Consider the following 17,672-nt stretch of genomic DNA (forward strand, 5'->3'; position numbering starts at 1 on the left):
AAATTTTTTTACGACAATCTTTTCCCTATGCTACAACATACATATATAAACATATATATATATATATATATATATATATGTTTAAATATATTTTTCATACCTGTAATAAATATATATATTCTTTTCTATTTATTATTTAAAAATATTTTTTTATTTTACTTTCTTATATTTAAAAAAATTTCTTTTGGTATTTGTTGTTATTTTTGATCCGTTGATAACATACTATTATTAAAAAATTAAAACTAAGATTTTTTAAGGTAAATTTTTTTCACACTTAGGATGTGCAATAAACGAGTGAAATGAAAAGAGAAAGAAAAGGAGAGAAAATGAAACTTGTGCTAAAACTTGAAGAGAAATATACAGAGAGATGAAAAAGAAAGTGTTAAAAAAAAGCAAAATAATATTTTCTAAGACCAATTTTATTATGTGAAAAGTTGGTGTAAACTCACTAATACTTTGAGTTCAATTTTTAAGGGGAAAAAAAAAAACTGGTGGCCTTTGGAATGGGCGAAAGGGTTTTTGTAGGTGAAACATGATCTGAATTATGTGTAACACGATCTGAACTTTACATGGCCACTATTATTCCACACGAGCAAGGATTACCTCAGGCCCAAGCTGATTTTGTCCGGAGACATACTCCACTGATGCGAAAGTTGAGAAAAAGATAATAATTTGGGTCCCATTGCCAATAAGATTGCACACAACAAGCCAATTGCCATCTAAAGTAGGTAGAACTTTATACGTTTACAAGGGAAATATTTCTTTCTATGTTGCTTTGCATTTGGATAACGATAAACTATATATATTGAAGCTGATGCACCAAATATTACATGCACAATTGTTCCATGACTTATTTAAAAAAAAAAAATTGTTCCATAACTCGTACAATCATTTGATCAGTACTAACCCCTTTTAGTGGCTAATTTGCAGGGAAATCTGCAGATCAATTAATTGTCAAAAGGACCAATTTAGTGGCATTACCAATGAAACAAAGCTAGGAGTCACGACAAGGTTAACTAATTTTGCTAGAAAATGTGGTGACAAATCAACTTTCGTGTTTCGCATTATACGTGCTTTCGATGTTATATTACATGCATTCACCGGATTGGTTCCTTTATATTGGAGCTGAGGAGCATACGTTAGTTTCCTATTTGTAAGTATGGGTGAGACACAATAGTACATGTCTAAATCACATATATGGCTTTATAACATGCTCCTTAATCATGTCCTTCTTTCTCAGTGGTACAAACTTTCGAGGAAGCAACCTCGTCTGGATTATCTACTTAAAAACTACAAAGGGTCATTTTCTCAACATTGCCAAATCTGATATTTTCCGCACGTTAAACTGTACATATTGGCCCAAACAAGAAAAGTGAGCACAAAGCAATGTGCATATATTATAAGCTACTCATCAGGGAAAGTAATTGGGAGCACTTATCACTCACTGTCTCCATACTACAAACTTCTAGGTATCAGCTACACTGTGATCAATCAATTAATTAACCTTTCACTATCAGGGCCAATTAGTTCTATTACTTCAGTATAATATATATATATATAAATGAGGGAGCATCAAGTTCCTCATTCTGTGTATATATATATATATATATATATATATATATACACACTAAAGATCAAGAATTTAAACTGTCAATTATCAAAACTATCATGCACATTAAATATTAGATAAATCAAACATATAGTTATATATTATCTTACAGTTTATATTCATTTATATTTTAATTAAAAAGTATATTATACATTAAATTAAATTTTACTAACGAAATATTAAATAATTATAAAATTTTATAAAAATGTAAATTTGATTCGCAAGATAAAAAAATTATTTAACAGTTAAATTATTAAAATTCGATATTTATAATTTTTTAATAAAAAATTACTTTTAAAATAGCTTAATCGTCACTCATATAATATAGAATAGAGTGTCTTTATTACTGTCAATTATATATGCCAGATACCAAGGTCCCACACGTTAGGTTTTTTTGCTTATCATGTAAACCTTTGGAGTGAATATAAATAGAATAAAAAATAATAAGAAACTCATGATTATTTAAGATTTTTTTGAAAAAAATAGAAGGACAAATATGGGCTAATTTTTTTTACATTAAATGAGGATGAATAAATTGAGCCAACATATACAAATATCTGTTTACTTAATTTGTTAAAATATTGGTTTAATTAGATATGATATTTCGTCTTGCTTGTGTGGTTGTCCTAAGTTCGTTAGAAATAACGATTTCAGATTTCACACGAAGGCAAAGTAGGTCCATATTTGATTATTTTCTGCTCTCCTACACGTGACACAGTGTCACACTATTCTGTCTTACTCTTGAACAAAGCAGAGAAAATGAAACCTCCACAGGCCTTATGCCCCCAGTTCAGGACTCTACCCCTACCCCATTTGTGAGCTTTCATTTTCCCACTTCATTGGGATGCATGGTTACTGTGCCTGAAAAAGTTGTGTACGTGAGTGGTGTTTAATTAAAAGCGATACGTTCATACTTCATACACTCCTACACCCCAATTATAGATAGATCGCTTAGATCTTTATAATCATTTTTCTCGTCCTTTTTTATTTTAATTTTTCTGGAAAGATCCAATTGTTTGAAGACTAGCCATCAATTACTTCAATTGTTTTTGTAATCATCAGAGCCTGCATTTTGGACGCTTTTGTGAATAATGTGAACAAAGTTGTGCACTGTTCTCCCATAAGTCCTCTACTTACTTGTAGCAGAGTAAAATACCATATATCTTCCAGCCGAGAGCTTTAGGGACTACATGATTGACAGATAATGGTTGAGAATGAATCTAACCAATTCGAAACTATTTCTTTCATATATAATTAATTCATTCAACTTATAGTGCATGAACCAAATGAGTGGGTGCAGAAATTCCTTTTTCCCTTTTTCTCACAGCCATAATTAAGCTTACCCAAATTATATATTGAAAAATGATAATACGTACAGATGTTTGGAGCCAAAACACGTACTGCTGATCAGTTTGTTTTCACCAACCCAACAACTAGGAAAAAATAGGAACCTTAAATACGTTTGGAAAAGTTTGGTTAACGACTAGTGTTTAATTCCCATTTCCTGTTTGAGAAAAAAAAAAAATATGCACGACTTACTTTGTAAGAGTACTCTAGTTAAAGTATTGCTAATCACTATCTTAACTAAGATATTGGTTAAAAAATCAATCAATAATTTCTTTATTATAAGTAATACTAGAAGAATATTAGAAATTATGAAAAAAGTACATTAACAATATTTTCAATAAAAAATGAATTTGTTTCTTAAGGACACATGACTAGTTGAGATAAACAATTATCCTTTCACTTTTCGATACACAAAATCACATTCTTCTTTTGCCTTGAGAAACGCTCTCCTTTTTGTTTGTTAACTTGTAAAATACATTTAAGAGCATATTTATGGGGTATTTTTTATATTCTTAAACAATTATAGTTAAATGCAATCAATCATTAGAAGATAAGGAAATTATTCAAATGACACATAGAGAGAGATTTATTTATATAAATAAAAAATATGTTGACTTGTGTGTATATGGATTGCAAGTGAAGGAGAGTTATGTGTTCAAAAATTAAAAGATGTTCACTTGTAAAAAAAAGTTAATATAGCTTAAAAAAAACAATATCAACTTAAAGATAATTGGTTAGAGGTTATATCAAGATTTACCATTAAACTCGCATTACTCCTTAAAGTAAATCTTTATTGTTAGAAACGCCTTAAAAGTCACCCGGTATTATAACATCAAAGGGTAAGATAAGAAAACTATTTAAATGACACTAACGACGACTTTGATGATGTTAATGAGAACCTCGATGATCACTGTTGGAAGTAGGATATAAGGTCAATATGTTTGATTTTGATTTTGACATTGAACCTATTGTTGCCACTAATGATGGCATTGCTATGGATGTTAATGAAGAACCTGTATGGTTTGCTATGAGTCCACTATTAATGCTTCATTGTACCTTTCTTAGCCATCATTCTCCAAAAGATGGTTTGCATCATAATGGTATTTTTACCTCCTCATGCGTGATTGTAGATTCGAGGACGAATCTTTTTGACGAAGGAAGAAATGATGTAGAAGTGTGGTACAATCATGGGCTAAAAAAGGATCAAGGTGCGATCCAATATTGAAATCCAACGTCTCAAAAAATTCATATAAGGTTCAAAATGAAGAAATCATTTAAAGAATATGTCCTTCTAGAATTAGTTATAATTTATTAAGAAATTAGAAATATTAATATATTGTTTTTTCTTTTTAATAAACATATTATATATATATATATAGCATTAAAGAGTATGATTCTAGTAAGTTATATATAGAGAGAGAGGATATAATTAGTAGTATTTTCTTACGAATCAATGAATTTGATATTCTTATGAATCAATGAGTTATCTTTGATATTCTCTTGAATTAACGAGTTGTTGAAATCTGTGTTTAATTTCTTTTTCCATTAGGTACGCTGCATCAACTCTCCTCTTATGTGTGAACCAACTCCACTCATTCTCACATTCTCACATTTAAATCTCCAAAATCCCTGTCGTCGTGCGTTGTGATCATCACACGACAATAAGTCAGACTTTTTCCAATTTGCTTAAAGAAGTTAGATAATGAGGCCGTTTTACTTGGTTTGATTGATGCGCAAATATATATACTTGAGACTGAGTTGGTCTTTTGACAGGACCAAATGTTAGCTTCGGGATCATTGGCTAACAAAAAAAAACTATTTCTCTAAAATCCTTTAAACTAAATACATACTTCTGTTATTTGTAAGTTCAAATTCAAATATCGATAAATCTTCTAAATAAAAATGAATTGCATTTGCTAGCAAAAGGGTGTGGTGATTCGGCCTTAAAGTAGCGAACAAAGTTTATTTCCAGCTTTTAGGCACCCAAAAAGTTAATAAGAGTCTTCGATCTTTTTTATTATTTGTTAATTTCGACCTTAGCAGCAACACTTACCCTCTTTTTAGAACACACATTAGTGGCCCACCGTCCTACAGACCCCAAACTTTTAAATTGGGCCAGCATGTAAGAACTCTGTTCACTCGGGCTATATATTAATTCGTAATCCAGCAATTAGACATATATATATATATATATATATATATATATATATAAAATCTTTCATGGATAATTAATTCAACAATGATATAAATTTGATTTCAATGAAATCAAGTTGGATCAATATGACGAATGACAATATCTTAGTTATCTAATAGACTCATCATCCAGAATTAAATAGTATAACAAGATCTTTTATTCATACTAAATAAAACAAAAAAAAATATTTTTTTGATGGAATTCAAAATTTCCTTTCAAAACTTTTGCCACTATCTATTACGGGGGAGGAAAAAATCTATCTTCTTAGGAATGGTTAAACTACATAAATTTTACCGATTGTTGGTTTAAAATAAATTAACTCATTTTCTTAAATAAGGTTTTGAGTTTTAACATTGTGAATGAAAAAAATATGATTAATTAAGTTATCATCAAAGTTCATAAATATTTCATACTTATAATATAATAAAAAATGTTAATTAAATTTTTAGTTCCTCTAGTTTTTAGCTTCTAAGTTTTAGTCCCTCAAAATTTTTTTTGACAACTTTTAGTTCTTCACTAATCTTTTGTAATCACTTTTAGTTCCTCTAAAATTTTTTGCCCACTTTTAATCTCATTTATTTTTATTATTCAAAATTAGTTCTAAATATAAAAAAATGAGGGATTAAAAATTGAAAAACTAAAAATTAATTTTGAGTAATAAAATAAATAATGGACTAAAAATGAAAAAAAATTAAAGAAAATAAAAATATTGAAGAAAAAATTATGAAAGATTAAAAATTGTCGAAAAAATTTAAAAAACTAAAAATTGGAATCAGACAAATTTAAAGTATTACAAACTTAATTGACCCTAAAAAAATTATATAAACTTTGTTGGCCCGAGCTTTCAATTTGGTAGTCAAATTTTCAACTTATTGGGAGTGTTGATTAGCTTTTTTTTCTTTAAAAAGAGAAATTAAACCAACCATATTTAGAAAATATATTTTTAAAATAAAGAGCTTAATTTTTATCAAAAGGGAGAAAAATAGCTTTTAAGATAAAAAATTTTAATTAAAATAAGTTGTATATCTAATTAACCTTCCTACTCCTCTCCTTCTCACATTGAACTATCAGTTGACAGACAATAAAATAAAACTTTTAGTTTGAAAGAAACTTTTAAGTTGATTGTTAACTCGTTGGCAAGTGTATTAAATTTGTCACAAGTAGTAAAATACTCGAAAGTCCGAGTGTCGAACCCACGTGGACTTTGTTTGTAATTAGATTAATGCAAATCCAAATTAAAAGCAATAGATGAATAATAGATAAAGAAAGATAGAAGATAAGGTAAAGATTTAAAACAAAAAGATAAAAGATTTAAAGATAAAAATAGAAGATGAAAAAAGATAAAAGATTTGAATTAACAAATGATAAAGATTAAATAAAATAGAAGATAAAAAATAGGATAAGAAAAATAAAAGATAGGAAAATTAAAGATTAAGATAAAGATAAAAAAAGATAAATTCAAGATGTGATAATGTTACGACCTGCTCTGCCCTGTTTACCTAGGATGTATGATTTTATGATTTTATTTACTTGCCCCTGATTTCTCAGTATGACAAACCTATTTTATTTATCTATCTCCCAAATCCATAACAAATAAAAAGTACGAAGTCTGAATTCTAGATGTTTGCAAAAATGCATGGCTATAAAATTATCATTCTATGTCTAGCAATGACTTGTTTTATGAAATATTTTCTTTTTGTTCTATTAGAAGTTACCATCTTCCGAGCATATAACTCCTGAAGCTGATGTATGCATACTTTTTTAAAATCTTATTTAGAAGTTATCCTCTCACGAGCATCCAATCAACCCCTAAAAGAATGAAAAAATGAATAATGCATGAAAGATTAACAGAAAAGACAGTAGGATAGAAAATACCTGGTATTGCATTGATAAATAATGAAGAGTACATCATATATCACTTTGCCTTTTAGGTCTGCCTAGTCCTAACTAGGGGTTTAGCCACTCATGGTCATTGATAGTTTTACAATGGATGAGGTATAAGAACTCATGGAATAAGAGGGGTGAAAGAAAGAGAGTAAATAATTTCCCCTACTAGAGATACTCAGGTGGCTTAGGATGTATTCATTGCATTGTAGAGCTCTGAGTCTCCGAGGTGTGTTTTTCCTCGTTGTCTGACTCTCTATTTATAACTGCTGAAGTGGATTTTGGACCTTCGTAGGCTCACTTAGCATGTCCTTCCTCGCTTAACGCACATTGGATCGCGCGCTTAGTGAGCTCCTCTCGCTTAGCGTGCTATGTTTCTGGCTTGTGCGCTTAGCACGTGCTGTTTCTGTTTTGTTCGCTTAGCTTGTGTGCTCAGCGCGAGCTACGCACTGAGCGAGACGTGGGTTGAGCCTTGTTGTAGATTTCCTCTTTTCTTCGTTTTTTCTTCAACTTTTTGCTTTTAACCCCTTCAGTTTTTATATCTGCAACTAAGATTCAACAAAACATCAATTCTTAACATTTTAAACATAAATAACTGCTAAATAATTATTTTAAAGGATAATTTTTCTTAATTTTTTTATTATCAAAGTACAATTATTTAACAATTATCATTGATGATTAAAATTAATTAAAAAACAAAAATTATAAATTGTTTGATAGTTTTAACTTTAAAGTTTCTTTTAAGGAAAAAAGTTGTTACATCAACCATAAGTTAAGTTCTTTTACACTATCTTTATATTGTAATTAAATTTAAAAAGAAAAACTAAGAATCCAATTGGTTCATGATGAATTATTTACCAATGCCAACGTGGGATCTTACATTTCATAACTTGATATCTGATTCAGCATTTGTCATCGAGGAGCTTACATTAATGGGACGTTTGGTAGAGAATTTTTTTTTTTTTTAGAATTTTAGGATGAGAATCTTAAATTTTTATGTTTGATATTTATTTTAATTAAAAAATAATATTTTATAGAAAATGATGTTTCTTGAGAATGTTTTTTAAACAGTTTTTCCCAAAAAAAAATTGCATGAGAAAATTGAGAATCTTATTTTCTTGAATTTAATTTTTCTTACTATAATAAAAATATCATATTATTTTTGTTATATTAAAAAAAATTATCCAAATATTCTTAATAATTAACCAAACAGATTTTATTCATTATGAGAAAACACAACTATTCTCATGATTCAGGAGAGACCAAAAAATATTTCTCCCCTCGAAAAAATGTTCCCTAACTGCAATCAAGTGCATTTTTAATTGCCCACCGGATATTAAGCATAGATAAATGACCATATAGAGATTAGAGAGAGACATTCACATGAAAGCGAAAAACAAAAACGTCTACAAACAGGAATCCTACCTAATGTTTGGCGTAGCTGAAGGATCAGCTAACAATACATGCAATAGAAAGAAAATTAAGGAGGGCCAAACTTAGCATGGGGGTTTGGCTTCTCTATAGATGCGAATCAAGAGATATACTATTTGCAGCATTTTGAGTGCGTGCGTGTTTGTCAATGATTATTGCTCTCTCTTCATGTCTCAAAGCTCAAGTATGCAAAACCAGTCTTTTTAGCTTCAAGCATATTGAAGCTGCAGTACCAAACACGCCGTGAATACTAAATAGCTCGGATCATTGTGAAACATGGATGGTGTTGTCTGTGATTAATTAATGTTATGCTTGATTTATGTTGTGTTTATACGGATATTTATTTATTTATAGGATGAAATACATACAGCTGAAAAGAGACTCTTTGATGTTTACAAATGAAAAGATTATTTTTGTAAAAAGTAAACACACCTTTAAATATAATATTTGTTCATGAAATTTAGGAAGACAATAGATAATCGAATGTCGACTATTGAATTTCAATGTTATCCACGAAATAACAGCAAGCAACCAACAACAAATAAAACTCAATTGACTTGAAGTTTCCTCGATCTCCATTGGGGAACCCTGATCAAGTTTTGCATCCCTCCCCTCTCAATTATCCCTTCAGGCTTCGGCCTCTCTTCCATCTCCTTCCCTCTGTGTTCAAGCTGCCACCAACACATGCATGCATGTTGGCCCTTGTTAGTTAAAGATGCTTAATTAAGGACTAAAAATTATTTTTCAAAACTATCTGTTGAAAAACCATCTGATCCGTTCATTTCTTAGGGAGTTGTATATATCATTAATGGATACAATTGATCATGGAAGCAAAATATTTGGTCATCCTCTGCTCCAATATATATATATATATATATATATCATATAAGTTTTTAAAAAAATTGGTAATTAGTTAATTGAGTCCCTAAAAAAATCATCATTTTTTAGTGTTTTAAAGATTTTTTTTACTAAATTAATTCAATAAAGATTTGGCACATCGTTAAATTAGTTCTTTAATATTTAATTCTCATATTATATACTATATTGTAGTATGTGGTTTCTAGTGTTGCACGAGGTGTGAAGGGAAAAAAAGAATCTTCAACAAGAAAAAAAATGCAAAGAGTTATAATTCAACTTTGTTTTTACAAAACTAGATAGTTATATACTAAATTGGAAATTATTAATTAATTAAAAAATATTAGTGATTTTAATTTTTAATATCCGTTGTAATTAAAATAAATGATTTTTTTATCAATTATAATCATAATTGATATAAAATCTGTATAAAAAGTTTTTTTTTAAATCGATTAGAATTACAACTAATATAAATGATTTGATATATAATTTTACAAAATCATCTCATTTAATATAAAAGTCGTTATAGTGCTACCAATCTGTCAATGATTGTTTGTTATCCCCTTGCTAATTGCTATGTTCTAGTCTTCTAGAAACACATCTACTATAACCAAACTATATTAGACATTGTCACACACCAGTTAACCAATGGAAGGTTGAATTCAGCAAAAAAAAAAAAAAAAAAATGCCACTGCAAGGTTGTTGAAGTTTGTTCTTCGACATCAACGCACACTGCAGCCTGCAGGCAAACCACACACATTGCCTTTTTCGTTTTAAATTCTATACCTCGTTCTAGAACTAAAAAAATAACCGAACAATAAAAAAAATTAAAAATTGAAGTCATCTTAAAGAATTTAGTTTCACTAAAATAATAAAATTTGTAAATTAAAATAATTTATAAATTTAATTTTCTATAAATTAAGGGTAAATATATCCTTATTTTCTGAATTAACGAATAATTGAAAATGAATAATTGTTTAATTTTTTTTATCTATCTAATGACTTTAATTCTAATTTTTTATATCTCCAACCTTGTTTCATTTATACTAAAGAATTCCACTTACATCTATTTTTCCTTTTTTTTTTTTCATCTCTTACACTTCTATTCATTTTCATTCATCTCCGTCAAACAAACTCTAAATACTAGTGTCCCAGCAGCCTCCAAATATCTAGAAGGTTTTTTATATAGAGGTTATCTTCTCTCTCATGTGTGATTGTGTCTACTTGAATAATTTATCAATTAGGTTTGGAAGATAGAGTCTAGTCCATTACAGTGATAGATAAATATATGCTTTATCTTCTTGTACTATTCAGGGCCACAATACACATCACGATGAGTTTGCTACATATCTTCTTTCTAGAAGGATAGGAGGACAACATCAAAATTAATTAATTTTCAAAGCTGCTGAAAAGTCACCTCCACGAGGAGGAAAATAATGCCATTTTCATTTTTCATTCGTTTCATAACCTGTGATTCGTTTTTATAATTTTATGTCTTTATTTTTTCTTTACGTATTTTCTCTAAAATGTAGAATGGTATGTAGTTAGCAATGTGAAAATTTTGTTATCACGCTAAAATTAAATCAAATCTTATATCATCACAGTAAAATAAATTAATTGTTAAGTATTTATCAAAGGAGAACTTTATTAATCACGTTTTCTGTCCCATTTACACAAATGTTATTTTCTCTTTCAGTTCAAGAGAATTTTAGTCAAAACCTCTGATTGAATGAATATTCTTTTCTTTTCTTTTTCTTTTTCTTTGTTGTATGCGGAGATTATGTTCTCACTTCTTAGGTGCCCGAAAAATATAGCTTGCATATATTGTTTACTTGTTTCGTTATCCTTGACATATACTGGTGGTCCATGCCTAGTGACACTGCAACAACGTCTGAGATTTCAAATTTCATGTATATATTAATCGTTCATCTAGTTTTGTTAGGATTAAAATAAATATACACAGTCAATATGAATGTTTTGATTCTATTAACTAATTAAAAATCATCTTTATACGATGTTGGTTTGTTATCCATTTTATGTGATAGATCATTTTAAAATTTAAATACTTAAAATCACTCTCATGATCTGTGTGATTCAAAATATTGCTATGCATGTTCCCTTTGTCAGGTTTGAATTTATTTTCTATTTTCATTTATTAAGTTGATTGGCGATTAATTAGAAATAATGAGATCTGCATGACCACACAAATGTTGCTGGGACTGGGATTTCTGTTAGATCGCTTCAAATATTACATTTTCTTTTAAATTTTTTTATACTAAATGATATCTATTACCAAGAATAAAAAAACACGAAAAATTTAAAAGAGTAATGCCACGGGATCTTAGCACATGCAGTAGTAATAATTTATTAGATGATTATTAAGAAAATGAATGATGACAAAGTTTAAATAAAATATTTGAGAACTATTATTTGAATATAGTAAAGTATCACTATGTCATAATACTATATTATATTATGAATCACATTTGTCGCGGATATTGTCGTCCATGGACACCAAATTTTAATTTTATTGGATATTTTTGTTAATTATGAAAATATTTTTTATGACCATATGACATGTGAATGTTATTTTTAAATATTTAAGAAAATGAGTAATAATTTTATAATAATTATTTTATTATCCAATAATAATAATAATAATAAATTTAATATAATATTTCTAAAAATAAATAAATATTTCATGAAACAAGCACTTGGAATATAACCTCAAAACATTATTGAACTATAAACAAATTTTCGTTTACCGGTTAACTTTTGGCAATTTCAATGGGAGGAACACGCACCTTACTTTTCTTGGGTTGTCCCTCTCATGTGCGTGGCAAGTTGGAACTTGGATCATTCCAAAAGGCACGGTACCCCATCTTCTAGAAACCTTGAGCTTCTAGCATTTTTTCCTTATGAACACGCCAAATGGAGTTGACTTTGGGTTTTTTAATAATAGAACCAAAAATTCCAATTACACAAAGCAAATTTCATTTAGAAAAAGCAAATTAACTTTCTTTGTGCTTTAGGTTATCTCGCCCCTAACCCTATCAACACCACGGATCTCAATCACCGCAAATAGAACTTTCTCTGTTTCTCAGTTCAATCATGTTCATGCTTTCTCTTAATTTCTTGAATTGATCGATAATTAATCACCACTAATAAACCTTGAGATGTTTTCTTAATTAATCGAAAAAAACAATACTAGAAGCAAAAGTACATATTGGACAATCTCATATACCAAAGTCAATTTTCTTCTGTTTTTTTCCTTTTCCTTTTGTTCATCCATAAAATTTTGATGATAAGTGGGAGAGAGTAAGTACAAGTGGCAGTCTATTCTACTCTACGCGTATATGTATGTTTGTAGCTATACATATACGTAGTATAATACAAACTCTAACGACTAACTAATTAGTGATTAATTTTACTATATGCAAGGAAAGGCGCTTCAACAACCGCGTCTTTTCCCATTCACTCGAGCGAGTCGACTCAGTGACTCACTACCAACACTGATCCGTTTCCCAGTTCCGACGCGTATAACCGGAGAACACCGCCGCCGTCGACAACGGCCGTTGTCGCCGGAAGAGCCTCTGATCGTAGTTGGCGCGCTTGTCGGGATCCGAGAGAGTAGAGTACGCAGCGTGGATCTTCATGAACTCATCGGCGGATGAGTTTTTCCGGTCAATCGCCGCCACGTCGGGGTGGAAGACTCTGGCCAGTCGCCGGTACGCCGCCTTGATTTCTTGGTTAGAGGCGCCGGCGGGGATGCCGAGAACCTCGTAGAGCGAAGAGCAAGAGGAGTTCAGATACGAAGGTCTCGGTTGCTCCGTCCAGGAAGAGCGAGCTTCCGCGGTGGCGGTGGCGGTGGCGAAGGCAACTATAGGCCTGGATTTGACGCGGCACGACGGAGAAGCCACGGCGTTGCCGGAGAAGTTAACGGCGGGAAGAGACGCTGGAAAGGACACGGAAGAAATCATGTTCGCTACTTGCTATATTGCGATCCGTTGGGATATGGAAATTGGGAATGGAATGTTAGTAACGAAATTTGGGATTAGGGTTGTTATATAAGAGTGAGGAGAGAGAAAGAAGGGAATGTGGAGCCCACAGTGAATATAACAGCGGTTTTGGCGTGTTTGGATTTTATGACACGGAAATAGAACTTATCCAATGGACGATGTGCTGACTCAGGACGTATCTGGCTTGGCTTTCGGCTTTAGCTTACCTTATTCTCTGCTTCGAGATCCACCAGTTAAACATCGTTGTCATATATATGCACTTGCCTAGTTTTCCAACCCTATTTTTCCCTGCCACATTTTTATTCGTGCCTGTGATTCAATAGTTTTGTCTGATTTTTTTTTTCCTACAAATTTTGCTTTTGCTCTGCTAATAATATTAAAGGTATGTATTAATTTTATTTTTGGTTGTTTTTCTGCACTTTCTATTAATGGATTTAATAGGTAAATCAGTTATCAAATAAATATAAAAAAGGGAAAATGCTAACTAGCTCATTATCTTAAGAGTTAAGACACTGCTTAAGCTGTCAAGGAATTTAAAATAAAATAATTGTTAAACAAATAGCGTTAATACATTTTTAGTGTGATTTCCAATGTATTCTTAAAATGAATTCTAATAAAAAAAACTTTATTTTGAATTCTTTTACTACATTAGCATGACCCAAAAGAAAATCCTATGGATATTTTTGAAACCAAAAGAAGATTTTTGTTAATTTATTATGAATTATAGAAAATCCATCACTAATTAACATTCCATACTATTTGTTGGGTGGAGGAAGATTTTTAAATTATCTTAAATTGATAAATCAATGATTCAAAATAGTACTGAATGTTAAATTGTTAATTAGTGATTGATCCTTTCACCGTGGCCTTTATGTTATTGAAGTATCCATTTTTTTTTTCAAATTGGGATATTTTGAAGATTTTGGATTCAATATTATACTTTTTTTCAAATGCTATTGAAACACAACCATACGGTAAGGAACAAGAATCGGCGTGTCATGTGCTCTATGATGTCGTATTATCAGTGGATTCAGCAAACATAATTAATTAAACACCGTAACTTTTGTTTATATTTTCTTGGATCAAAAGCTTCAACATTCCCTTCCCATCTCAAAAAATAAAATAAAATTAGGGCAATTAATTATTAAAACTGATATAATAATAATTGAACAGCTATGGCCCGCCAGCTACCTTTGTTGCACATTTGGAAGATGAACATCATCATCATGTTCCCCTATACGTCTATCTTCCTTCTAGAGACGAAGACCAAAGATATCTTATATACCACCAATTAATGCTATAAGTGGGTTGCTAGTTACAACTTACAAGTTGCGCCAAATGCATGGCCCCAGTGCTTTGCTCAGATATTCAAATTCACATGGAAGCAATGTATATACTATTAGATTCTAATCTATAGAAACAATTAAATGTATCTCATATTCTCATTCCATTAATTAGTACTATTATTAGATACTATAGGCTTAATTAGTTTGAATTATCTTTTAATTTACGAGTCTTTTAATTAAAATAAGTATGAGCGCGAGGCAACTTAATTATATATTTAAATTTGGTATTTATAGAAAAGTTATTTGATCGATGAAACTTATAAAAAAAGTTAAAAGGAGAAAGTTTTTGAAATTATTTATATATAAAGATTTATAATTTTAATTTATGTCAAAAGTTTATTTTTTATGTCTTTTTCTACAAATAATTTGTCTCACATTAACTTTGCTTATAATTTAAAGAATGACTACTATGAAGTGTGAACTGCGAGGGTGCTGCTTAAGTTTTCAATTAATGATTTAATAAGAAAAATACATTTGGAGAAAGGAGGGTGTCTGACCAAAAATCATTTGGCTTTTTAATTTGCCGGAAAATGATGAGTTTAACTTCAATGCCAAATTTACCAAAATTTTTAATCTATATATGAAGTGATTAATTTTGGGAGTGTGATAGAAAAAAATATGAATTGAATTTATATATTTTGTAAGTGTAAAATGTTTTTGCACATATTAATAAGATTTGTTTATTTTATTTACCGGCGACATCATTTTATTCGTTATTATGATGTAGTGATAGTGTGAAATTAAAGCCTGAGTAAAAATATTTTACACTCATATTATATGACTTCAATTAAAAAAATATTATTCTATAATTCAAATTATTAATATAGTAATTTTAAATCTTCCTACAACAATATTTCGTAAACCATCCTACTTACTATCGATGAAAACATTATTAGATGTTTTTTTATGTTTTTAGTATATTTTAAGTTTTCTTCAACTTTCGTTTTTACTTAAAAATTACTTTAAAGTTAAAATTCAAAATAACTTTTTTAAAGTCAAAGTAAAATTCATTGATAGTTTTCATTTTTTTATTTTAAAAAAACTTCTGTGCATATATATATATATATATATATATATAGATAGATAGATAGATAGAAAGAGAGACGTTTGGTATCACAATAATCATAACTGCACTATATATTAAGCATAATGCTTCTTCATTCATCACGTACAAATATAACACGAAACAAACATTTTTTTTTTCTTTCTTTCTTGTTTTTATTTATTTCTATCTTGCCGGATAGCAACAAAGTACGAGAGCGTATTTCTCAAAACACTCAGAAAACTTATAAGTTTCTTTAACTAATTTATAAGCTAATTTAACTAAACAGGGCAAGCAAGCAATCAGTGCCAATATTTTTCTTCGTCGCTCTTATCCCATGGAATGCATGTCATCCACATTCGACAAAACAATATGGTAAGAGTAATCATACCACGTCTAAGTGCAGTATATATATTATTAATTTATTAACTTGTGAGTGATCAGTGATGCAACTGATAGATCAATCACATACCTCCATGGACAACCATACAACCCTCAAAAGTCACAAGAGCCACCGCACACACAATTAAGAAATATTATTCATTTTTATATTTTTTAGGTTTAAATATGTTGATAATCCTTAAAACATATTTGAATTTCGTAATTAATCCCTGGAATTTTTTTGATTAGGATTGAGTACTTGAAACTTCAGAAATTTTATAGAAAATCCTTTCAAAATATGATAATGTGTTTTTTTATGGAGAAAATTATAAACAGAAAATGTTGTTATATAAATTATTTCATGAATAATATCTTTACATAATTTCCTCTTCCATTTGTATGTGTTGCCCTTTTAGACTTTTCTGTAATCGAAATGGCACTTTACTATTTTCAACCAAATTTTTTGTTCCTAGTTCTTACTGTTACTGACAAGTTGCGTATTCTTCTTTAAAGTTTATTGTGTGTATCAAAGTCAACAGGAAACTTAATAATTTCTTGACACAAGAAATGCGTACGTACTAGCTAGGTTAACTATGCCTTATGTATTATTATAAATCTTATTTGTCTATATTTTTAATTATTAACATTATATTATAAACATATTTATTTATATTATATATAATTGTCATAAAATTTGATAATTTTTAGTTGTTATTTTTATAAAAATCATTATTTATTTGTTAATATATAAATATTTAAGTAATTAAGATATAAAATAAAAATCAGCCCCTTTCTGCTTGGATCCGTCCCTGCTACCGGCTATTGTCATGCATGTTTTCAAATTCATAATCTTTCATAATTTAAATTGAAGTTTAAAGTGTGGAAGAAGAGATTCTTATCCTATTTCTAGAACTTATATTTATGAACCAATGATGATGCAGATTGTCGTGTTTGTGTGAAAACATAATATACCGAATACCCGCATTATAATAAGAAGACGTCAACTGAATATATTCGATTAATTAACTGTAACTGTATGTGAATCAGAATGCAGGGACTATATATGCCTGATTCCTATTACGGAAGAAAATTGCAATACTACTTCCTGTCTCGTTCTTTACCTTAATTATAATTTTCATTTTGAATTTAAAATCATAAACTTCCATGTTTGAATTCAATGCAATACTACTTCCTATATTGTTCGATCTTTAATTAAGATCCAAATAAAATATGCACTAAAATCCAGTTTGAAATTGCAGTTCATTGATAGTAAGTAGATCAATGGTCTGTTTGCATGTAAGTTAGAATCGCTTTTGAGATTCTCCGCTGAAAATATAGAATAAGGACGTATCGGAGGAACAGTTGAAGTTCACGTGCTGTTAATTAAGATATGGAAATCCACAATTTAAGTGGTTTATAAGCATATGTTTGGTAAAATGGTTAGCACAACGTAGCATGTTTTCCAAAATGGTCTCACTTGATTATGACACAAGGTGTGAGTAGACTAGGATAGTCCAACCATAATGGGAAAAAAAAAATTATTCTCACGCAAAATTGAGTTAGG

At 29.6% G+C, this 17,672-nt stretch overlaps 1 protein-coding gene across 1 annotated transcript; it reads right to left on the minus strand.

The window, feature by feature from the left end:
* Window positions 1-12,561: 12,561 nt before the first annotated feature.
* LOC100816709 (chaperone protein dnaJ 11, chloroplastic) lies at window positions 12,562-13,555 on the minus strand. Its single transcript, XM_003517124.4, has one exon. The coding sequence runs from the start codon at window positions 13,298-13,300 to the stop codon at window positions 12,824-12,826; it is 477 nt and encodes a 158-aa protein (XP_003517172.1). The 5' UTR covers window positions 13,301-13,555; the 3' UTR covers window positions 12,562-12,823.
* Between the last annotated feature and the right edge of the window lie 4,117 nt (window positions 13,556-17,672).

This window comes from Glycine max, chromosome 1 (genome assembly GCF_000004515.6).
Source record: "Glycine max cultivar Williams 82 chromosome 1, Glycine_max_v4.0, whole genome shotgun sequence".
NCBI lineage: Eukaryota > Viridiplantae > Streptophyta > Magnoliopsida > Fabales > Fabaceae > Glycine > Glycine max.

Bases quoted from the DNA above. Each gene is read 5' to 3' on its own strand.
- LOC100816709 (XM_003517124.4), bottom strand. From the start codon at position 13,300: ATGATTTCTTCCGTGTCCTTTCCAGCGTCTCTTCCCGCCGTTAACTTC.